General features: G+C 42.6%; 2 protein-coding genes across 10 annotated transcripts in view; both read right to left on the bottom strand.

Moving 5' to 3' along the window:
• Positions 1-6196: 6196 nt before the first annotated feature.
• rnaseh1 (ribonuclease H1) lies at positions 6197-13389 on the bottom strand. 2 transcript variants are annotated; one of them, XM_061754566.1, is made up of 8 exons: positions 12881-13389; positions 11309-11433; positions 11033-11221; positions 9794-9893; positions 9674-9728; positions 7321-7405; positions 7039-7163; positions 6197-6422 (listed from the first exon to the last, which is right to left on the bottom strand). In XM_061754566.1, the coding sequence occupies exons 1-8, from the start codon at positions 13015-13017 to the stop codon at positions 6324-6326; spliced, it is 915 nt and encodes a 304-aa protein (XP_061610550.1). In that variant the 5' UTR covers positions 13018-13389; the 3' UTR covers positions 6197-6323. The 2 variants fall into 2 exon arrangements, with proteins under 2 accessions (XP_061610550.1, XP_061610549.1); XM_061754565.1 differs by having other exon boundaries at positions 11033-11224; positions 12881-13388.
• Positions 13390-14007: 618 nt separating this feature from the next.
• The window catches only part of hivep2a (HIVEP zinc finger 2a), a 67023-nt gene continuing 56966 nt past the window's right edge, over positions 14008-24064 (bottom strand). For 7 of the 8 annotated variants that reach the window (XM_061754944.1, XM_061754941.1, XM_061754948.1 and 4 more), the window contains 6 exons: positions 22403-22578; positions 22068-22169; positions 20932-21634; positions 19459-19570; positions 19166-19279; positions 14008-18197 (listed from right to left, as the gene is read on the bottom strand). In XM_061754944.1, the coding sequence (XP_061610928.1) occupies positions 17685-18197; positions 19166-19279; positions 19459-19570; positions 20932-21634; positions 22068-22169; positions 22403-22578 (1720 nt within the window). In that variant the 3' untranslated portion in view covers positions 14008-17684. The remainder of the gene's footprint in view (positions 18198-19165; positions 19280-19458; positions 19571-20931; positions 21635-22067; positions 22170-22402; positions 22579-24064) is intronic. The other variant, XR_009785555.1, reaches the window with a different exon arrangement.

Raw genomic sequence — 24064 nt, 5'->3', positions numbered from 1 at the left:
CTTGCCCTTCCCCTTCCTCCTCCTCTTCATCCTTTATCCCCCTTCCTCCTCTTCATTCTTCCGCATACTCTTGTCCTTCCTCCTCTTCATCCTTCCTTCTTTCTCCCCTTCCTCCTCTGCCTTTTCTTCCTTATCCTTTTTTTCTACTCCTCATCATCATCAACATCTTCCTCCTTCCTTCTCCTTCGGCCTCCTCCATCTTCCTCATCATTCTCCTCCACTTCCTCCATCTTCCTCTTCCTCCACAGCTTCCAACTCCTCATACCTTATCCTCTCCCTTCTTTATCCTTCGCATCCATCTGCCCCTTCCTCTTCCTTCCTTCATTTTCATCTTCCGCCTCCTCCTCCTCCCTGCAAACATCCCCACACATGACTTCCTCTCACCGTCTCAGTCTTCCCTGTGACCACAGCCTGCAGTGATCTGAGGACACGCAGATAGAGAGAGGCGGGCAGAGTGAGCTTGAAGAGAAGAGGCTGACCTACTTAGATAGGGTTCAAATAAAAGACTGATTGCATTATTATCGCCGAGTTATGCCAAATTAAAACCTCAATCACTATAATTCTTTGCTAGCATCTGGATTAGCGTCACACACACTTGTAGCACAGAAATATCACCAGTGTCATTTAAAATTGGAAAAAATAGTGCCCCCTTGTGGCGGTGTTAAGTGTCTTTATAATGCCACAAAATGACATAATTAACGGAAAACATTAACACGACACAATTGGACTGGGGATCAAAAATAGTTTAATCGCCATCCATTCAATGGAATACATCCCCTGGACTGGCACATGCAGACAAACTAATAGACTGGTCACCACCAGTCCACAGCAGAGAACATATAGATGAACAATGGACTGATTGCCAGACTGGGCACATACGGACCAAAATGCACAGGTCATCAGTCAACGTCAGAACATATGGGTAATCAATAGACTGGTCAACAGACAATGTCAGGGCAAAATTAGACAAACAATAGTTTGGTCGCCAATGTAAACAACAAGAACCACCCTCTGTTTTTAGTTTAATTGTGACTTGTGTAAACAGGCCTGGTGTAAAAAAATCTTATCTGCGTTTTAGAGGGTTCTTTCCGAGCACCTCTCCCCGCCGACAGATGCGTCATGCTCACACGCTTCACGGCCGCTTAAACCACCAAATCACATTTGTGCCATGGCGACGTGTTTGCAGCACAGAGTAGGTGTGGGTGTTTTTTTATTTTTTTTAAATTTTTTTATAAATCCTTCTGCAGCTGCTGCCTGAAGCGTGTTGCCTGGCTCAGTGGGAGAAAGTCAATTAGAGCGGGGCCGGTGCCGGCCTGCGGCGGGGCGTACGGGAGCCAGATAAGAGCGGCGAGATGGCGGCGGCCGCACGGTCCCCCGGCAGGGCGCATGGGCGGCCGACGCTGAACTTTGACCTCCACATGCAGCCGGAGAACACGAGTACCAGGCAGCCAGTCCATTATTTTTCCCTTCATTCTGTTTACAAATGAACTTTCTAAAATGTCCACAAACACAAATGTGCAATAAAGCCTTTTATTGGACTTTTCCCCTACAAACTCACCAGGGAAATATCTCTTTTTATATCTAATGCACCTCAATACTACACTAGCCAAGGGATATCACTTGATAACTTTGGTCCGTCGCCAAGTAATGAGAGCCATGAGACATAACCACCCCATGAGAGTCAAATCGACGACGTAATAAGATCCAAAAAAGTCAACTTTGCTACCAAAGTCAAGATGACGTCATGAGAAGCAATAACGCCACAAGAGTGGAAAATGACATGAGACCCAAGAGACAACCACACCATGAGTCAACACAATCACGTAACAAAATTTAAAAAAGTCAACATTGACCCCAAAAGTGAGAAGCAACCACCAACCCTGATCCTAGCAACAACGCTAATAGCACCAAGCCTAATGTTAGCATCAATGCCAGTGGCACCAACCATGATGCTAGCAACAATGCAAACAGTAGCAACCCTAATGTTGGCATCATCGTTACATCATTAGCAATGCTAATGGGAACAAAAATGATGCCGGTAACAAAGCTCATGGAAGCAACCTGTCGGCCTCCTCGTTGCATCGGTAGCCCGCGTGACCTCAATGCTAATGGCACAGACCCTGATGCTAGCAACTGAAAAAGTCTTTAGAGTCCAGTTGCCAAAATTGTACCTTTATGAATTACCATGACGGGATGTAACAATCTACCACAGACATTCCATTTTTCATTGTTTTATTAAGAAATTCGAAGTTTCAATGCACACTTTTAAATGTCCGGTGGTGTAAAATGTGCGAGTAGGCGTCCTTCCTTATTTTGCAATGTCTTGTTAGGATTCAACCTTCTCACAAATGTCAAGATGGCCGTGGGCTAGCTTTGCAGAGCGCGCCAAAATGTCAACTTTCTTATATGGTAATGAAACCCCGCATGAGCAGAACTTGCCAAGTGTGAGCGTGAACTGGACTGGGCCGCGTGGAAGAAGCGGAGGCTTGACTAAGGTCCGACTGACTGAATCCTGATGGATGCTGGAGGACCCAAGCAGAAGATTCGCGGCTTCCTTAAAGATCGTATCTCCCTCTTGCCATGTTTCAGCTGACATTTTGATTCATTCTTTGTTTACGTGCAGGTGAAACAATTTTGTTGTCGCCATGTCACAATCGCCATCATGAAATCTTGTCTACATATGAGTGGCAGTTATTGTTAGAGAATTGAATAGAATACGTTTTGCCTTACGGTGGAAAAGCGTTTTATTGTCATTCCTGTGGCGGCACGGTGGGCGACTGGTTAGAGCGTCAGCCTCACAGTTCTGAGGACCGGGAACCCCGGTCCCGCCTGTGTGGAGTTTGCATGTTCTCCCCGTGCCTGCGTGGGTTTTCTCCGGGCACTCCGGTTTCCTCCCACATCCCAAAAATATGCATGGTAGGTTAATTGACAACGCCCGTAAATTGCCCGTAGGTGTGACTGTGAGTGCGAATGGTTGTTTGTTCCTATGTCCCCTGCGATTTTCTGGCAACCAGTTCAGGGTGTACCCCGCCTCTTGCCCGATGATAGCTGGGATAGGCTCCAGTACGCCTGCGACCCTAGTGAGGAGAAGCGGCTCAGAAAATGGATGGATGGATGGATGGATGTCGTTCCTGTCAATACAAGTTGCTGGCATAGATGCCTTGAGATACGAGTTTAATTTGTTCCATGACCACAGTTGTAACTCAAAACAGTGTTGGAAATGCTGTTAATCCATTCTAGCCTCCTCCTCCTAAAAAAAAACAAAAAAACCTATCAAATATATTTGTAATGTTATTAAGCAGGTGGCCGACTGGTTAGAGTGTCAGCCTCACAGTTCTGAGGACCAGGGTTCAATCCCCCCGCCTGTGTGGAGTTTGCATGTTCTCCCCGTGCCTACGTGGGTTTTCTCTGGGCACTCCGGTTTCCTCCCACATCCCAATAACATGCATGAATTGGAGACTCTAAATTGCCCGTAGGTGTGAATGTGAGTGGGAATGGTTGTTTGTTAGTATGTGCCCTGCGATTGGCTGGCAACCAGTTCAGGGTGTACCCCGCCTCCTGTCCGATGATAGCTGGAATAGGCTCCAGCACGCCCGCGACCCTAGTGAGGAGAAGCGGCTCAGAAAACGGATGGATGGATGGATGTTATTCAGCAAAATATCACTCAATAATATTGGACTTCACAAAAACATAGTGACATTTAAATAGAATGTAAAGAATTCATTTTTTTTGTTGCTTCAATTGAATGGACATTTGTGCTGCTCCTTCTCATGTGTGCGGCCTGCCCACAAAGTGACAGTATAATACAGATATACGGCCTCGAATCAAGATGGTCAGTCCTCGGTAAGCCGCAGAAATGAGCCATAGTAATGAAAGTCATCCTTCGCAGCTATAAAGTCTATACGCCAGATTATCCGTGTCGCTCCACTGTGTGTGTTCAAACGTCTGTTGCCTAAAGGGTTATAATGCCACCACATCCATGCTGTTCATTAGTCTGTCTTCAGCATTTCCTATTGTGTGTTAGCATTAAGAATATCAAATCATTTTTAGGCTTATCAAGGTCTCATGTTAATTTTAACTTTAACAAGAGTATATATGACGTAAGGCGATTTTGTGGCCTCAAATTTAACCATGTTAAAATACTTAATTTTTCCCTCATGGGATGAATAAAGTATCTATTAATCAAGTATATAGGGCCCTTGGCTACCTTGAAAGATGATATATATGTCCAAGTTATTATTATTGATATTATTGTGAGCAGATTACAAATAAGTGAGTGCAGAACATGCATTAGGCTTCTCTGTCTGATTGCAGGTATGCAAAAAATACAAAACATTGACACACAGATGCCAGATGTTTATTGTATTTGTGGAATTTTTCAGATCTTTGAATGACAGATTTAAGCACCAAGCATCACTTTTAGGGAGAATTAAGATACATTTGGAAAATCACATTGCCTTTAACGATCGGTTGGTCACCCTGACAGTATTTCAGCTCACTAAAACGTTTTGAAAAGAGTGAACAGTTTACAAATGTTATTAAAGTTATGAAAAAGAACATACCTGACCTTGAACTGCTCATCACTTGTGTGTCAAAGGAACAATTTGAGGCCTGTGAGGAGGATAACAAAATGTGAGGATATTCTTTTGTGGCTTACATTGTTTAAAGCAAATTCAAATTCAAAACCAGATTACCATTTTTTGGTTGTTGTTGTTAAATTGGACATTTTATTTTAAAGGCTACATGACCCAGCCCTAGAGGGAAACAAAGATGTTGACAGTGAGGTCACATGACTGCAGTCACTCGTCTGGCCACCACAACTAACCCCTGTGTTTTTTGTCCAGTGCTGCTCAGTCATGTACTCAAACTCTCGAGAGTGAGATTGTGGATGTCGGCTGTCGCAAATGTATACAGAAGTGAAGTTTTGTGTCCGTGGGTGTCGAGGACACGGCGGCCGGCTCCCAGCCTCCGCACCGTGTCAGTCAGTCGCAGGGAGCGCCGACCTCAACAGAACATCTCTCGAAAAAAGTGGAAAAACTTGTTGCGTCTGTGTTGTTGACTTCCTCCACTTTCTGCTTGTTCCTTCCCTCCAGCGGCATTTCCATGTCAGCACGGCGGCGGCATTGCTACCGAGGCGATCCCGGCGAGGAGGTGAACGTGCAGAGTGAGATGAACTCCGACCAGCGAGAAGCGCTCTCACCCCCTTAGATGGGCTCGCCTCTGGCCCCCTGACAGAGAACCACACTCGACGGCAGGAATACCACCGGGTCGGGACACATAACCCGGGGAAGGACGGGCAGAGTGGAGAGGACCAAAATTCAACATTTTTGTTTACATACAATGAACATAAACAGAGGAAGGAAGCAGCGCAATAATGAAGAAAACAAGGACGGAAGGAAGGAATGAAGGAAGGAGAAAAGGCAACAAGGACACAGGAAAGGAAGTCAACATGGAAGGAAGAAGGGAAGGAAGCAGGAAAGGCAACGATGCAAGAAAGGAAGGCAAAATGGAAGGAAACAATAAGGGAAGGAGACATGGAAGCAAAAAAGTAAGGTTACAATAAAGAGAGGAGGAGGAAAGGCAACAAGGATAAAGGAAGGCAGCGTGAACCCAAGAAAGTAAAGCTACAAGGAAGGAAGGAGGAAAGGCAACAATGCACTAAAGGAAGGAAAAATGAAAGGTAGGACATAACACAAGGAAGGAATCAATAAGGGAAGGACAGGGAAGAAAAGAAGGAAAGGTCACAAGGAAAGAAGGAAAAAGGGGAACAAGGACAAGAAAGGAAGACAACGTGAAGGAATGAAACAAGGAAGGAAGGAAACAAGGCAACAAGAACAGCAGGTGGGAAGGCAAGAAACCAATAAGGAAGTCATCTCCATTCCTTGGAGTTTGTCTTCAAGAGTGTATTAAAGCACTATAAACAACTCATGTCTATTACATAGCTCAGCTACTGAAAGCAAACAATCTTCAAGTTTAGGGCGCTCCCAAGTGGACGAAAAATGGCATTACTTGCTGCTAAAAAAGACGGGCATCGCCCACACAGATGACACTCAAGAGTGGATCTTCTCTACCTTTCAGTGCTCCTCTGTGCAAACTTCATTCCTATTTATCACCCTCGCCCTTCTCCTTAGAAAAGCAAAGTTATCCTGGGTCTTATCTTCCTCACGCTACATCAAACAAACAAACATAGATGGAGGACGAGGCAGAAAACATGTTTATTGTAACTAATAAAAACGAGAGGACATAGAGGGAGAGCCTCAGTCAACAAGAATGCGGAGAAGGTGACAACCACCTCAGAAATTAAAATGTCATCGTAGTAGTAGTCAGTGGAGTTCTTGATGTGAGGACTTCGCTGCTCCTTCTCTGGACAGCCTGTCGGCCTCCTCGTTGCCTCGGTAACCCGCGTGACCTGGGATGTGTATCTGGGAGAAGATGGAGACGTGACATCAGCTCCACAAAGTAACCTTTGATGTTCTCTTGACGCGCTTCCATCCATTTTTTTTCTTTTTTTCCTCTCTTTTAAATGCACTTAAAACATAATGCAAATGCTTGACTAACTCTGCAATATTTATGACACCAGGGCACCCATCGCAGACTAAGTGGTTGCCAGTTAACAGCCAGCCGCTAACCTCAGTGCAGAGCAGCCAACTCTACGTTCTCATTTGCTGACTGAGACATTACTCACCAGGGCGGGAACCACCTTATAAAGCCGCACACACTCAAAGTCACAGATACTACAATTTAGGATGTGAGGATGGTAACCCAAAGTGTAAGAAAACAATACCTGCCCCTCAGATGCATATTTTGCACTGGTATTGTTGTTTAATAATACAAAATAAATGTATCTGATTACTGGAATAATCAATTAGACAATCGCAAGAATTCATTCTAAAAATATGATATCGCCAGCCCTAAAACAAACATTTGTACCAATAAAAAAAAGCACTTACTTTGTGTCTCACATGCTGCTTTGTATGTTAAAATTCATCACAAGCAAAAACAAGACTAGTCTTTTCACAGGCCACAGCCGAAACATACCCAGACCACCTCCAGGTCCCCATTGAGGCGGTCCAGCTTTTCAAAGTCATCCTTGTTGGTGACGGTACCGCCTGACTTGAGCTGCCAGCCGTTTAGCTTCCAGTTCTTCACCCACTTTGTGATGCCTAAAGGGTACCAAGACCTTCAGCACATACCCCAACAATATTGACACTTTGTGATGCTCTTGACACTTTGCTCTTTCTTAAGACCCCAAAGTGACTCATTATGAATGGATAACAAATGTTCACATTAAATGCTACTCTGTATTCTTGTGGTGGTCACCATTGATGGTGAACTTGCTGTCCGTGTACACCAGCAGCTTCTTGATGTTTTGTTCTTTGGCTTGTTGCAGCGCCATGCATGCAGCCTGGTGCACACAGAAACAAAGATTACAAAACATTTTCATTAAACATTACACTAAGACTGGGCCATATGACCTTATAATAGTTTCCAATTGTTTTCACAAAAATCTGATTTCTGATTAAAATCTATTTTTCCCCTTTTGGTTATGGAAAAAGCTAATGACAAGGATATAATCCAAAATCTCTTTTGCTTTTTTTCCCCTTCTAGTATTTTTTTTTGCATCAACTTCCATAGAACATATACAGTAATCTCTCTCTATATCACAGTTATTGTAGATTCAGTGCATAACAAATATATATATTTTTTTGCTGATCAGCATAGTGCAGTTACTCATTTGCACAGCCTTGGTTCCATTAGCATTGGTGGCTATTTGACTATAATGTGGCAGCAATGACTCTCATAAGGACAGATACCCTCTTTTACCTTGCAGAAAAAAAAGAACCTTACTGAGCAAATTCCAGTCACATATTTGGTAAGTTACCAAGTTGCTTACTAATACAGTGAAATGACCGACATGACACTGTTTAACGCATAAACCACAATGAGTTTCATTAAATACATTCACAGATATCAACCTATCTGCCCTTCTTTCCAACATACAAGGGATACTCTCCCGCCCTCGGACTGGGGGGGGGCGGGGTGCGGGGGGGGGGGGGGGGGGGTAGGGTTGGCTGGGGGTGTGGCATTGGGTCCCTGCGGCCCCCACTGTGTGGCCGGTTGTCAGGGGGCCTCGGTAGGGCCGGCGGACCGCCCTGGGTCCCTCGGTGTGGGACGTGTCCCGTCTGCCGGGCTGCTCTCGGGTGGACCCCTGGCCCTGATCCCGCCCCTCCATGATTGGGTGGGGGCCTCAGTCGCCGCGGTGCGGCAACTTGTGTCAGTCTTTGTGCATGTAAAACGGTATCAATTCACTTGCATGTATCCTCAGGCACACACCCCTAGGACTCTTTCACTGGGTGTGGGGTCACGCACTTACTGCGACAAATAACTCATGCATATGCAAATTGCTTGTGTATCCCCTCACTTATACTCTCGTCCTGTAGACTTATAATTCACATAACTAATGCCACCACACTTCAGTTGTACAGTCGGGTTCACAAACCTTGTCCTGCATGCTTCTTCTCCTGTCCTTCCCTCAAAGGGTGTAGCACTACACCCCCATGCAACACTAATATTTAATGCTTCATTGTTGTAGATAATGTAATGATTTACTTCTCTCATCCTGTTTACAATTAGTGCTTTGTCTTTTGTCTTTGTTTCTCTCTCCCTTTTAGAAACTGTGTTCTGTTCGACTGATCATGTCTGATTCTCAATAAACCTCAATTATAATGCCACAGCGGAAGCTTAAAAACTCCACTTTGACACAGTAAAACTGTTCTGGCATAAAAGGGATTTAGATTTTCCATTCTGCTTGACCTACCAGAACAAAAAAAAAAAAAAGAAATACCAACCTATCACGACATACAGTATAGCTAATGCACACACATAACAATATGGAACAAATGCAAATAAAGAGCAACATCTAGCGTGATTTTCTACAACCTGTAGTTAACAAGAGCAACAAATTCTGGGAAGCAGCAGAAAGTGCCACGATGCTTTGCGCTGCCTACAATGCAGAGACCGTCACTGTGAAGCTTATTGCCTAATAGTTTTGCCAGCAAATTGCCTGTTTTGCACGTTGGGTTAACTTTCATGTCATTCAAACAGAGTACACCTGCCTTTTAAAGGCATGTGTTTGTGTAGAGTGTGTGGATGGCAAAGTCGAGTGGACAAATAAATAACTGCACTTCTCTAAAATATTACATATTGACATTGAATTGCATGAAATTTTAAAGTGTATATCAATAATGCAGTAAAGAATTGGTCACTACTTTGCTTTCTTCTATTGCAGGGGTTTTCTGGAACATAAACCCTGCAATAAATTAGGGATTACTTTATTTTTTTTTTTCTTTTTCAGATAGTGAAAATAAATGATTTTAGAAATCTGTTCCTTTAGTCAAAACATGCATGTAAACAGCATACTTAATAAATTACACAAACAAATGAAATGTTCCAACAACTTAACATAACATGAGCCGTCTAACTACAAAATGTACTATGAACCCAGCAAAAAAAAAAGAACACAATTTTGATTAAAAGCTAAACTAAAATAATTCATCAAAAGAATAGCGGGGGGGGGGGGGGGGGGGGGGAATGGTTAAATCATCCTGAAAAATAAATGCAAATTAAATAGATAAAATAGATGAATAGCCCATCCCTACATTGCACAACTTGCCTGGATTTCTGCACGCTGGTTGGTTTGTCTCCCCTGCAGCGGCTCAGCAACGTTCCTGAAAATGACGATTTGTTTACATTAATGTAATTCCCACGATAACCTGTTTGAGTGTCTCCTCACAGATGATGCTGGGGGCCCCAGTAGACGCCGATCCCAGCCCGAGCGCCACGTTTTCCGTTGTTGGAGCAGCAGCCGTCAGTGTAAACCACGACGGCGTCACCTGGACACACAGACGATGCAAAGTCATTGTAGATACAGTAAATATTGTCACTATCGGGTGGAAACCTTTTATGTCCAAATTTGGTCAAAGTCATATTTTTTCACAAATCTATGCTATTGGTCAGCAGAATATATGACGGTGGGTATTATTGTATGCTCTGTTTAAATGTGTTGCTGCTCCGTGTGTTAAAGTAACAGTTGTTTGCATTGTCTATGCTAATTTCTGTTAGTCAGTCTATGGCGTTTCCGCATGCTAGCATTAACTGGTGGACTTTTGTATGGTTTGATTGAACATTTTGGTGTTTAAACATACAACGCCTGATTCTGTTTTATTTTATGTGTTAGTTTACAGTAAAATTCAACTGGGAGTGGCAAACCAGTTAGCAGACTTCCTGTGTATGCTGCGCTAACGAGCATAACTACGGGTTGATGACATGATGGTTTGAAGCCAAACAAATTAAGTTTTCTTTATGGGTGGTGTCTTTGTACACAAGTTAAATACATGTATACCCTTTATTTATACAAATCAGATATGTAACATGTAAACACGAACGAAGCCTAATCATCGGCTCTCGTCATCTTTGGTGACATTTGTGTTCAGAAAAAGATGTAGCCGTTTAAAGTTCCTACGGGTGCTTTGCCCCAGTCTCCTGCTATAGGGATCCGCCATTTACCCGTCACGGAAGGAAGTTCTTTCCCGTTTCATGGAATGCCGAAGTTGCTTGCGCAAATACCGGAATCAACGGCCTGAAGCAATCATGCTTTGCGTCTTAATTGGAAAACAGTATGAGCCACAGAGTGAGAACGGGCACTAGGGAATACTTTAAAAAGTTTATTTTAATAAAGATAAAATGGGCTCCAATAATTTTAAATGTGTACCGTATTAATTGTATTAGCAAGAATAATCCTAGGGTAATTAGCTGTATTAATGCTATTATTAGTATTACTGCACTAAATTAATTCTAAGAGAAGTGTTGCCATTGTTTGATGTACTTCTAGAAGCGCATACCTACTACTGCTGAAAGAAGAGGAAAAGGAACAACAAATTTAGTCATCTACGTACTAATTTATGAGTAAAAATATCAGAATATAATTGAGGAAACACACCCATAAAGCAACACAAACACACATGGGACCTACCCATGTACGTGAATCCATCTGTGCTGTCTGTAGATGAACTGTGGTTCTCTTTGATGCGTTTGGAAGGCACCACGGCATTCTGATGCTGCTGCTGCTCCTCCTCCTCCATGCGACTTCTCTTCTTGCCTAGTGGGATGTACTCCAGAGGCTCTGGCCCTTTTTTCGGAAGTACATACAAATCGGGTTCCACTGCTAAACAGAGAAGGAAACCCTACTATTAGAATAACCTTGGAACAATTGAGTGCTGAGATGAAGTGGAAGTCTCCATGGATGCACCTTTGGGCAGTTGTGGAGCTGCAGACGATTCCACTCCTCGAACAAAGGCCCACGCGTCCTTCTCAGAGGCAAACTTCTTAAAGGAAGCCGATGGGAATTTGTCCACCTGGGCCTTACACTCGTCCCTGCAGGGCAAACAAAATTTTAAACTTGAAAGCACAAATGAGAATCCCACAACAAACTCCGGAGCTGTAGTCATAAAAGTCATTCAACAGCACTAGTTATATTAGCAACTAAAATATGCATGTCATTATTATTTAAAGTAGTACTATCATGCTCACTTATGATCCTGACTCTGTAAGGCAGTAAGTCCAATTTCACTTTATTGGTTCACATCAGACATAGTGGATGACTGGTTAGCACTTCTTCCTCCTAGTTCTGAGGATCTGGGTTCAAATCCGGCCTTGCGTGTGTGAAGTTTGTATGTTTTCCCCGTGCCTCGGTGGGTTTTCTCCGGCTACTCCCGTTTCCTCCCACAGTCCAAAAACATGCATGGTAGGTTAATTGAAGACTTTAAATCACCCCTAGGTGTGAATGATTGTTTGTCTATATATACCCTGCAATTGGCTGGCAACCAGTTCAGGGCGTACGCAGACTCTCACCCAGAGTTAGCTGAAATAGGCGCCGGCATGCCCGCTACCCTAGTGAGAGGATAAGCGATACCGTCATCACATCAATTGTACCTCTATCCATGCCAGTGATATAAAGTGACAGGCAGAACAATTAAATGGCCTTCCAATGGCTGACAGGAGGTACAATTAACCTGTGCATCTATTTGTTGCCATTCATACAACAGAATATCAGCTTTGTGTGTGTTTAACGGGCCCAGATTTCACACTGAGTATACAAATTTGTAAACTGAGATGAGATCAGCCGGCACGGTGCCCGACAGGTTAGCACATCTGCCTCACGGTTCTGGGGACAGGGGTTCAAATCCCGGCCCCACCTGTGTGGAGTTTGCATGTTATCCCCGTGCCTGGGTGGGTTTTCTCCGGGCACTCCAGTTTCCACCCACATCCCAAAAACATGCATGGACTCTAAATTGCCCGTAGGTGTGAATGCGAGTGCGAATGGTTTGTTTCTATGTGCCTTGCGATTGGCTGGCGACCGGTTCAGGGTGTGGACCCGCCTCCCGCCCGAAGATAGCTGGGATAGGTTCCAGCAGCCTGTGACCCTTGTGAGGATATGCAGTAAAGAACACGGGTGGGTGGATGGATGGATGGATTGATTGATGGAGACGAGATCATATTTTTTTTTTTTCAGCAAATGTACTTTTGCGACACTTGTTTGGTCGTGTGATTTTTCAAATGTAAAGTACATACTTGTCAGGCTCTCTTTTGTAGTTATTTGGCTACAATTAAATAACAAAGATGAGTCATATCGTGTGCGCCGAACTTAACCGAGGAACAATGTGATTATCGAAGTCTAAAATAAACGTTTAGCTCTTGTCTTATTGGTCTGAATTTGAAAAATACTTAAAAATGCGGCAAATGACAGTTCACAAAACGCCACTAGGTTGCATTTCCACGAAGACATGAGGGATTTTTTTTGTTTTAATAAATCGCCTCTCACCAGGAGCTGTAGACACCAGGCTGGAATCCTTTCTTCACGGCATAGAAAAACTTTCCCTTGGCCATGTCTTCGGCGGAGGCGCTGCAGACGCTTCTCGTTAACGTAACTACCCGGAAAAGACGAGCTAATCTCAGCATGACAGTCAGCAAGCAACCAGCCGAACCACGGAGGCGGCTGCCATCGTGACGGGAACGCAAATAAACGGTGTGAACGTGTTTATTTGTTCGTTTAAAAACTATGCAAACGTGCGTTCACTTGCTGCAAGGTGCCACCAAACAGAGCTAATGCCAGCTGCTAGCTTGCGCGGCACAACACAAGCACGACACCTAAAAACATTTCAATTTGACAATAGTGACGACAAAAAGGATGTTGCTTCTCTAACGTGTTTTAGGGGTCTCCGTAAAAAAATCGTAACTTAAAAGCTGAGACAAATAAAGTAGAAGTCGAACAAACGAGAGGAAAAACGGAAACTTCTTCGTCTTATTTCAAGATGATCATGGTTTAGTGGCAGAGTGAGATAAAGGCAGCGCCACCTGGTGGACCGGAGGCTTCGCGTCAGCAATTTAATCATCCATCCATCCATCCATTTTCTGAGCCGCTTCTCCTCACTAGGGTCGCGGGCGTGCTGGAGCCTATCCCAGCTGTCATCGGGCAGGAGGCGGGGTACACCCTGAACTGGTTGGCAATTTAATCAGTTAATTGCAATTACATTAACACGGTCAAAATGAAACATTTCAGTTTGGTGTCCCGCTGTAAATTTCAATTACAGTAAAGTAATGAAAATACATTGACATCTCTTGAAACAAGCAAACTAATATTCTTCAACAATTAATTGAAAGAATTGAAAAAAATTAACCAATATAAATAAATTAAACAAATGACAGTTATACTTTTTTTCTGTGTAAGCTAAGTGAGCAAGCGCTAACGTTATGGGTAACATTGGTAATGTTATTTCCAACTTCCAACATTGGTTCATGTGAAATAAAAACCTCCACGTTAAACTTGCAAGATACACTAAATGAATCATTTTCATTTAATCAAATCTAAAATATTAACTGTGACAGATTAAATTGTTTGAAGTCATCCAGTGTTTAATTTTTGTTCAGTGTATTGAGCAGACACACACATCTTGTTCCATTTCCATTTATTTGAAAACAACAATCCACGTTTGCTTGTATGCATGTCATCGTACACGCACACACATTTGTGAGATTATTTTGATTTCTATGACACCAGCACAACACCGAGCCTTTTTTTAAAATGTTTTTTTTATTTGCGCGCCACATCTTTACCGTCATCTGGGCGTCACCAGGCTGAAGGAAGAGATAAGAAAACATACACACACACACTCATATAACCCAATATGGTTGCCACTCAGAGAATATGAATGACATCTATAATAAATAATAAAAAATCTTCTTTTTTTAATACAAAAACAAACTAGGCTCACACACACACACTCATGTACACTACATGTATGTTTATGTAATAAGTATATGTATACTGCATATGTACATTTATACAGTTTGCGGATTCAAGTTACAAATGACTTTGTTTTCACAGCCAATCGTTGTATTTTATTTTACATATTTTGTTATGTCTGCGATGGGCTGACGACCAGTCCAGGGTGTACCCCGCCTCTCGGCCAAAGTTAGCTGGGATAGGCGCCAGCGCGCCTGCGACCCTAATGGGATAAGCAGTATGGAAAATGGATGAATGGATTTTGTTATGTGTTTTTTTTTTTTTTTTTAAATGGAGATAGAGGAGAGTTAAAAACTACAGGCCGGACGGCTGTGTTGCCATGGCGACAAGAGTGCATTGATGCCATGATGCGTCGCTGCAGGGCATAGTGGAATCTTGTGGGCACGCCGACGTGGTGCCGGACGGGACGAGGGGAACGTATAGGATGTACAGTGATGTCTTGAGATACAATTTCGATTCGTTCCGTGGCCACGTGGGTAACTCAAAACACTGGCATCTCAAATCATCTTTCCCCATTGAAATTCATTGAAAGGCCGTTAATCTGTTCCTACCTGATAAAAAAAAGAAACAAACTGAAAATATTTTAAATGTTTTTAACAGGTTAAACAGCACTCTATAATATTGTACTTACTTACACTTTTACACTTACTACTATTACCTACTGCATTGTACTATAAAAACATCGCAATAACATAATGAAGTAGAACACTTACACTTACAACTATTACCTACTGTATTGCACTATAATAACATGGTAATAACATAATGAAATAGAATGTAAAGAATTTAACAGTTTGTGCATCACAATTAATTTGTCACAGCTCTTTCTGTTGTGTGCAACTTGGCCACTGGATGGCAGTATAATACAGTCATGCACACAGAAACGAGGAAAAGTTTCACAACTACCGTGACTCAGCTGCTGTAATATTAGTCGTTCTTCGCAGAGGATAAAGAATATTTGCCTGTGAGTATTGTTATATCGTCTACGTGTTGCTGCCCTATTTGTGTTCAAATATTCTTTACTTAATAACACTGCTACATAGATGCTATTTATTAGCTTGTCATTGGTGTTTTCCATTGTATTAGCACTTAGCTAACAGACTTAAAGCTACGTGCTTGTTTTAAATACAAGAAGTGTAATTGTCTTTACTTTATGTTTAATCCGACAATAAACTAACTGCGAGTGACATTAAACAGCTTGAAGCTTCTTTTTTGAAGAATTGTTCACTATCTGCCAAATTGCTGCTTGTTGTGAAGTGAGTTGAGTTCGCTGTTACCATATACCGCTCGTATCTCAAATGTTGCTTGCATGTCAAAGCAAAAAAATAAAATAAAATAAAATAATAATAAAAAATCTCCAAACAATGCCTCGCATCTTGAAAAATTGCGAAGTCGGGTCACTCGTATCTCATGGCATCACTGTTGTAGGGGAGGGCAGGATGCATGCAGAAGGGGGATTTATGGGATGTAGTTGTGGTTTCTAGGACTGTAGATAGGCTTTAAGGTTTTAGTGGGGGAATTTTAAGACCCTCTAAAGTGAATTTTGAGATTTGTTTCTTGATACATTATACAAGTTTGAAGATAATTGCTGGAAATGTCTGCAAAAGTGTCCTGCGATTGGCTGGCAACCAGCTCAGGGTGTACCTCGCCTCTCGCCCGAAGTTGGCTGGGATAGGCTCCAGAACGCCCGCGACCCTGGTGAGGAGCTACGGAACTGAAGATGAATGAATGAATGAATGTCTGCAAAAGTCTGAGAACAATCTTCCTTCATCTTCTGCGGGCGTGCTGGAGCCTATCCCAGCAATCTTTGGGCGAGAGGCGGGGTAGACCCTGAACTGGTCGCCAGCGAATCGCAGGGCGCATATAAACAAACAACTACTTGTGCACACATTCACACCTAAGGGCAATTTCAATCAACCTACAATGCATGAGATCAATGTAGTACTCAATTCTGGAGATGTAGTGTTTAATTGTTTTTCACCATTTCAGTTTTGCTGATTTTTTGGGGGTGTTGCTAAAATGGCACCAAGTTGGGGTCCGGCATGAGTTTCCTCTCCCCGACTATAAAAAAAACTGAGCACCTTTGTTCGGATCAACTGTTATCCAGCGCAACTGTGACGTGCAGTTAGCTAGTTATTTACTGTACGTATACCTACACCCTGAAAATGCATCTTCCCCTCGGATAGTGCCTCATTGTCCGACATGAGTACATGCATGCCACGGAGAGAAGACAGAAGTGAAAGGATGGGGGATTTTTTTCCAGCATGTGGACAGTGGCTTGGCCACTTTCGAGCGCCTCATTGTCGCAGCCTAATTTACAAGATATATTTATTTAGATGCAGTAGATGTAGATGCAGTAGCGGGGGTTTTGAGGATGAGTTGAGATATGTTTAGGATGTAGTAGTCGCTTATAGGACATAGACTTGGTGGGGGGGGGGGGGGGGGGGGCGTTGAATTCAGTTAATGTTGAAATGCTGCAAGGAAAACGCTGTGTGAAAATATCACAAGAAGAAGAGCAGTAAGAAAATGTAGAAGCTAAGGACCAAAAAGGACAATGCAAATGTATGGTAATGTTGAGATTATATACAGTATTAATCAATATGCAGGCTAAATATTGTTGACACATCCTTATGTCATGAATATTATGTATCGCTGATGTAAGTAATAAAACCATGCGTGACATAGAAAAAGGTGTCCACCACAGAAATAAGAAATAAAAAATGCACAATTTATCAAACATGGTAACAATATTCATCATCATCATAATAAATAGTATTATTCAATTGCTGCTGCTGTACACAAAAAAAGCCTTTTCACTGCTATAAAAATATGTTTTAGTGCAACCGTACATCATAATCATAATAATTCATCACTTCACATCGCTTGTCCAGACTGTAAGGTGTCAATCAAAAAAAAAAAAGAGGGGGTGGGGGGGGCAGGGCTTAAAGTTGATCAGGTGACTGCTGAAAAGAACAGAAGCACCCAGCAAAGGCACACGTGTCCCATTACTATTCTTTTATGTTCAGTATTATTATTGTTGTTATTATTAAAGTACCAATTGACTGCCTTGAAACTGCCCCCAATCGCACACAACGCGCGCACACACTCTCTCTCTCTCTCTCTCTCTTTCTCTCTCTCTCTCTCTCTCTCTCTCTCTCATGTCTTTAAATAAGAATGTCTCCCAACATGAACTGTGTGTGTGTGTGTGTGTATACAGTACATGCATGTGTGTGTAGGTGTGTTGGTGTGTGTGTCCATTATTCCAGAATGAAAGAGAAAATGTATATTGTGCAAAAAGTCGTGCTTTCGTATAGTTGCACATCTACGACACGTCTTTGCTCGTCTTTGTGCTTTGCGAGGCGTCTGCGGGGGTCGACCGGGGCGACGGTGAGGACGCGGGAGAGGGGCTACGCGGGGAGGCGCTAAAGTGCTGAGGCCCCGGCGGCGCAGGCGAAGGCGGCGAAGCGGCCACGGGCGGCGAGCGCCGACATTGTCCTTCGGAGTGAGGTCCCCCCTCGCCGTCCAGCCCCTCTCGCCTCCTCTCGACGTCTTCCTCGAGGTCGATGCGCAGTGAGGCGATGGCTTTGGTGCACGTTTGGATGTTCTCCTCCTGCTCCCTTATGCCGACGACCTCTGACCCCGACGGCGTCCGACCTCCTGGTCCTCTCCCGAAATGGGCGGAGGCCTCGTGGTCCTCCGACGGAGTTTTGTGCGGCGGGAGGCGGGGTGCGGCCTGCTGCCCCCCCTGCTGGCTGAGAGGAGTGCTGAGCGACGCGGGCACAGCGTGGACCATTTGGATCCCTCCGATGGGAATCATTGGGAACGGAGAACGCACCTGACGCAAAAAAAACACAAAATGGGGTCATTACAATACGATAAAAATAAAATTAAATATGGTAAAATACAATTGAATATGTAAAAAAAATAAAAATAAAAGATATATGTACGTATGATCAAATATTCTTTGTAAAATAAAATAAATACCTAATAAAATCAAATCAAACATAACGCAGCAAAATATATTGAAATAAAATAATATAATAAATTAAAATTAGATGCAGTGGTGCTTCAAGATTCCAGTTTAATTCATTCTGTCGCCATGCGTGTAATTTAAAGAAATATAATTGTAAAAATATACTGTCGTATGATCAAATATTTTGTTAAATAAAATAAATTCTATTTCATAAATATAACACTATGAAATCAAATCTAATACAGTGTAATTAATATTGTAAACAATTAAAGTAAGTAAAATAATAATATATTATGCATCATAAAATATTAATTGTAGTAAGTAATAATATACAGTAATGTGTAGCAAAATACGATTGAATAAGACAAAATAAAATTAAATATCTGGAATAAAATATATATATGATAAAAGTTACATAAATATGATATAATATGAAAAAAAGAAATATAGTCATATTAAATTAAATATAATGTAATGTCATAAAACACAATATGACATTGTAAAAGAAAATGAAATTTGGTAAAGTGAAAAAAAATGTCCAAAAACATATGATCAAATAAAATAAGATAAATTAAAATAGTTTGCACTATACAACACTACATTCAACAGGTCTCACTGTAGGACACAAAACGTTCTAAATATAAAATAAAGTAAAATGAAATAACATTCCATTAAATAAATACTGTATGGCCACAAATTTGGTTTCACTTTAAAAAAAAAATTAAGACATGAAATATTGTAATGTACTTTTGTAATTTGGGTCCTGCCCCACCTGATGAAAATGAGTACATGGGAGAACTTCATGTATACTTTAAAGAAGTATGGCATACCTGCAGTTGTGAATGGAGAGGGAGGTGACTGAACAAGACCTGATGGGGTGGACCGGAGTGGTTACCATGGTTACCACCCTGCTCTCGCCTCCCTGGGGAACCTGGAACACATTCCTGGAAAAAAACAAACAAAAAACAGCAGGTGAAAACACTTGAAATAAGTTCAGTACAAATGAGTAAACGTTGCACAGTCTTTTTATGTGGAACAGACAGACGAGGGCGCCACAATGCTCTTCAATTTACACAAAGGAGTGAATAGAATCTGAAAGGGGAAAGGTAATTCTTTTGATTACCGTGCCCATTTCTGCGCTCGCGGTCCTGCGACGTCCTCGAGGGCCGAATTCTGCCCGACTCAGCAGCCCGGCGAGGTGCACCGACCTCAGGCCTCGTGAGCCGCCCTGTGGACTGCAAGACAACACGTCGCAACAGTCAATATGTACAGTAATGCTTCAGTTTTTTGTTTGTTTTTGTAGTTTATCAGTTTATTTTTGAAAGGGGACAATGCAATTTCATAAAACACATGAAGTACACATGGTTAAAAAAGCCAGAATTAGCCAGAAGGCTAGTTTTCATCTGTCGTCCCCTGGCCATGATGTAAAAAAGCAGTAAAATACATCGCTAAGGTTTTATTTATTAACTAAATTAAAGTGTTGAAAATAGATTAAGAACACATCTGGGATTTCCAATTCTGGGAAATGTTTGTATTTTTAGCATTTTAGTCGCTTTTGAAAAGTTACTAAAAGTTTCACAACAAATATTAAAAATAGTACAAATTTTTGCTAGGTGTTATTTTTGAGTGTGGGATTGTTAGGGTTGTTGTAAAAGTTCCTAAATCCAGCAACAGAAGTGCCAAGTGGGCATCAATGACTGGGGATGTTTAGGTTGTGTCAACATGCAATTCAACGTTTGCCACTTGGGGTCAGCAGAAACAAGCAGCAGGGCCTGTCTGCACCAAAACGTTTGCTGAGAATCGCAAAATTTGTTATCGTAACACTCGAAAATAAGACTTTATTTTTGTAAGATTCTGACTTTTTATCCAACAAAACAGGTCTTTGTTTTAGTAAAGTTTACAACTTTTTTTCTTGTAAAAAATACGGCTTTATTCTCACAATGTTACAACTTTTTGCTCTAAAAATGATCGTAACACTCGAAGATAGGACTTTATTTTTGTAAGATTCTGACTTTTTATTCCTGGAATAAAAAGTCTTTGTTCTTGTAAAGATTACGAGTTTATTCTCATTAAAACTTTTTGCTCTAAAAAAAATGTGTTTTTGTAACACAAATTTGTTTTATCTTAACAAAATCCATCTTTGTTCTTGGAAGATTCCAACTTCTTTTCTTGAAAAAACAACTTCATTCTCACTTATTCCTCTAAAAATTGTGTTATCTTAACAGCTCTATTTTTGTAAGATTCTGACTTTTTTCTTAAAAAGATTGCGACTTTTTTCCTTGAAAACCCCTCCCACAACTTTATTCTCACAACACTACAATATTTGCTCCAATGATGATTGATTTTTTTCTGGAAAAAAAAAAACAAATTCCCATGGAATTTCGGAGAATAGTACACGTACTTACTGCTTATTTTTATTCTATTTATGTATTGTTATTCTTATTTCGTACACACTGCTGTAACACCTAAATTTGCACTTTGGGATCATTACTGTATCTAATATTTTTTTATGTTTAAATATCGTTAGAATTATGAGGGAACAATTTCTCCCATGTACTGTAAGGGGTCCCTGGACCCAAAAAGTTTGAGAACTCACCTCTGCAGGAGGAGGTGCTGATGGAGTCCACGTCGAGGAGAGTTGGGGCGTATCATGCCCTTGTGGCGTCCTCGCGGCGACAGATCTCGCTTGCCGGGAGAGGTGGGGCGCGACAGCGGGGCGAGGAGCGACAGGTGGCCCCTCCTGGGGGACAGCTCGCGTCTACATAGCCCCACGTCCCGCTTGGGCGAAAGGTGGCGCAGAGGAGACGCATCCTGCCGAGGCGACGGGCCGCGGGGCGAGTGGTCGCGATGCGGCGAGAGGTACTGGCGGGTCGACGGGGACAAGGAAGGCGAGACGGGCGACGGGCAACCGGAGTAGTCCGGCCCAGGAGAGGAGAGGCGGGAAGACGGCAAGGGGAAATCTTGGGAGAGGTCTTCGTCCATGGAGGGCAAAGCCGGCAGGTGCCCCGGCTCGAGCGGGGCCCTCTCGCCGGGGGTCGCCTGAGCTGTGATGCGGATGCTGGGCACGGTGGTGAAGTAGCTGAAGAGCGGCGGCGACGGCTGCGAGGCGGCCGCCGTGACGGGCACGCCACAAGGGCTGGCCGAGCGGGATGACGTCCTGGGGGTGGAGTCGCCGTCGTAATCGTCGTCCTCGTCATCTTCGTCGTCCACCTCGTCGCCATCTTCCTCCGAGTCATCAGCGTCGGAGAACTGATGATCAGCCAGGGCCTTACGCCGCGCACCGGCTTCCTCGCCAAGGTCTGGAAAAAGCAAACGATCGTCACGTGGAGCTGTTGACTGTTATGATGAGCGTCAGAAAAGTAGACCTCCACGTTTGGCAGGGAACAGAGACCGAGCCTTACTGCAAATAGCAAAAAAATGATTACCCCTCATCATTTCATTTTTTTAGAATTGCCTATAATAATGGCATTCCAACTCATTTCAATGGGAAATATTGATTTCATATACGGGAAAATTGAGTGATGAGCTTGGTCATGGAATGAATGAAACTTGCAAGTCAAGGTATCACTGTACTGTGCTACTTTTCTATAGACAAGACCAAAGTCTGTCACACTTACGTGAGATTTTCAGCAAATGGATGAGGATAGGTTCCACACCCCAAAAAAGTGAATTTGTGACTTTTGCGGGGACTTACGGTACAAGATATGAACGGAGAACTGAATGTGTGCTTACCCGCGTCATCTGCCTCGGCGTCATCCACGGAAGATGTGGACACCCCCAACTCCAGACACTTCTTCAGGTGAGCTTTTGACTTCATGTGCTTGGTCAGATTCCCTGCATGTGCGCACACACACACACACACACGCACGCACGCACGCAAAATGACAAGCACTGGTCAAACCAATACCCTGCAACAAATAGACTCATAAAAGCAAGAAAAAAGTAATGAGGACTATATTACTGAATTTAAGCAAAATGATCTCTCTGCCAAGAGAACAGCAACATTTCACTTGCCAAAAATTCTTTATACAAGGAAACATAACTGAATTGGAAGGAGTAATCCCCACCTTTGGTCTTAAAGGCAAAGTTGCAGAACTTGCAGACGTACGGCCGCACATCCGTGTGCGTGCGTATGTGTTTCTTCAGCATGCTGGGCTTCTTGCAGCGAATGCCACACTCCTCGCAGATGTACTTCCCCCGACCGCGCCCACGCACATACACGTAGTCTTCATTGGACTTGTACCTGCCCAGGTAGTAATGGTTACATTCAGAACACAACAGGTTGATTCTTTTCTTTCCTGTAAGTACATTATATTTATACTTGCAAAGCACTTCTCACAGTGAGGACTCAGAAGATGCTTCACATGGTTAAAAGATTTTTGGGAGATATGAGCCGTCGCTTGGACGATTTTTTTGTCTTGAGATGTGATCAAAAATTTGAGATACGAGTGCACCTCAGATTCCCACCATCAGATGGCAGCGGCAAACTTCATAACATCCGGCCACCATCATTTCACTTTAGATTCCTTGCAGTGGAAGGACAATATCAGTTGGTGGAGTTAATGCATCATTAAGCTGATTTGCCAACTGCCAATAAACCCATAGAAGAACATGGAAGGACAATACATCAGGTACAGTCATGTTTTGTGCTCTACCTTCTTGTGTTCGTAGTTTTCATGGAGAGCCAATGTAACTACTTTGTACTTTTTGTACAGTACAATACTGTTGAGTGCGATTTTCATACGAAAATAACACATTAAAAAACAAATTTGTGTGTTCTTAACAAATGTGTGTGTTCTTGTGTAGAGCTGGAACGGATTAATTGCATTTCTATTCATTTCAGTGAGGGAAGATGATTTGAGATGAGTGTTTTGAGATACAAGCATAGTCAAAGAATTAATTAAACTTGTATCTCAAGGCACCACTATATAAGGAGCTCACAAAATACTAATGTATGGCCACAAACTAGGTACAGTATAATGTCTGCCCAAAATACATATGGATAATATTGAAATCATTCCCGGACAGCTGGGTAAGCAAATGGAAAGCACCTTTTCTCGAAACAGTAAGGTAGACTAGGACACGTGCTTTGCAGTTTCTAGCAAAGTGCACTCCATTTTCTTACAAATATGTCACTTCATGGGAAGGATATTAAAACCAAATATTTGGCTTTTCTGTGTTTGTTTGCTCTGTGCGGCAGGGTGGCCGAGGACCGGGATTCAATCCCCGGCCCCGCCTGTGTGGAGTTCGCATGTTCTCCCCGTGCCTGCGTGGGTTTTCTCCGGGCACTCCGCTTTCCTCCCACATCCCACAAACATGCATGGTAGGTTAATTGACGACTCTAAATTGCCCGTAGGTGTGACTGTGAGTGCGCTGTGTGTGTTAAAAGTGGTAGTTGTTGGATGGTCTATTATTACCGTAACATCTATGCTAATTTCCATTCACCTGTCTATGGCCTTTCACATTATATATTAGTATAAAGCTAGCAGCTTTCGTTAGATGAAATGATATCGTTTGGGTGAACAGTTTGGTATTTAAATATACAATGTTTAACCCTCTTTTCTTTTATGTCTCACTTTTATTGTAAAATTCAATTGAGAGTGACAAATAAACAGCCTGAAGCAAGCTTTAGTTTGCCTCTGTTTAGGAGAACTGTGGAAGCTGCGGAGTGTTATGGCAAATTTTCACCTATTGTGGATGTCTGAAATGTGTCCCGTGCGATAAACGGG

Source organism: Phyllopteryx taeniolatus, chromosome 18, assembly GCF_024500385.1.
Source record: "Phyllopteryx taeniolatus isolate TA_2022b chromosome 18, UOR_Ptae_1.2, whole genome shotgun sequence".
Taxonomy (NCBI): domain Eukaryota; kingdom Metazoa; phylum Chordata; class Actinopteri; order Syngnathiformes; family Syngnathidae; genus Phyllopteryx; species Phyllopteryx taeniolatus.
This window is presented reverse-complemented; position numbering and strand designations above follow the sequence as displayed.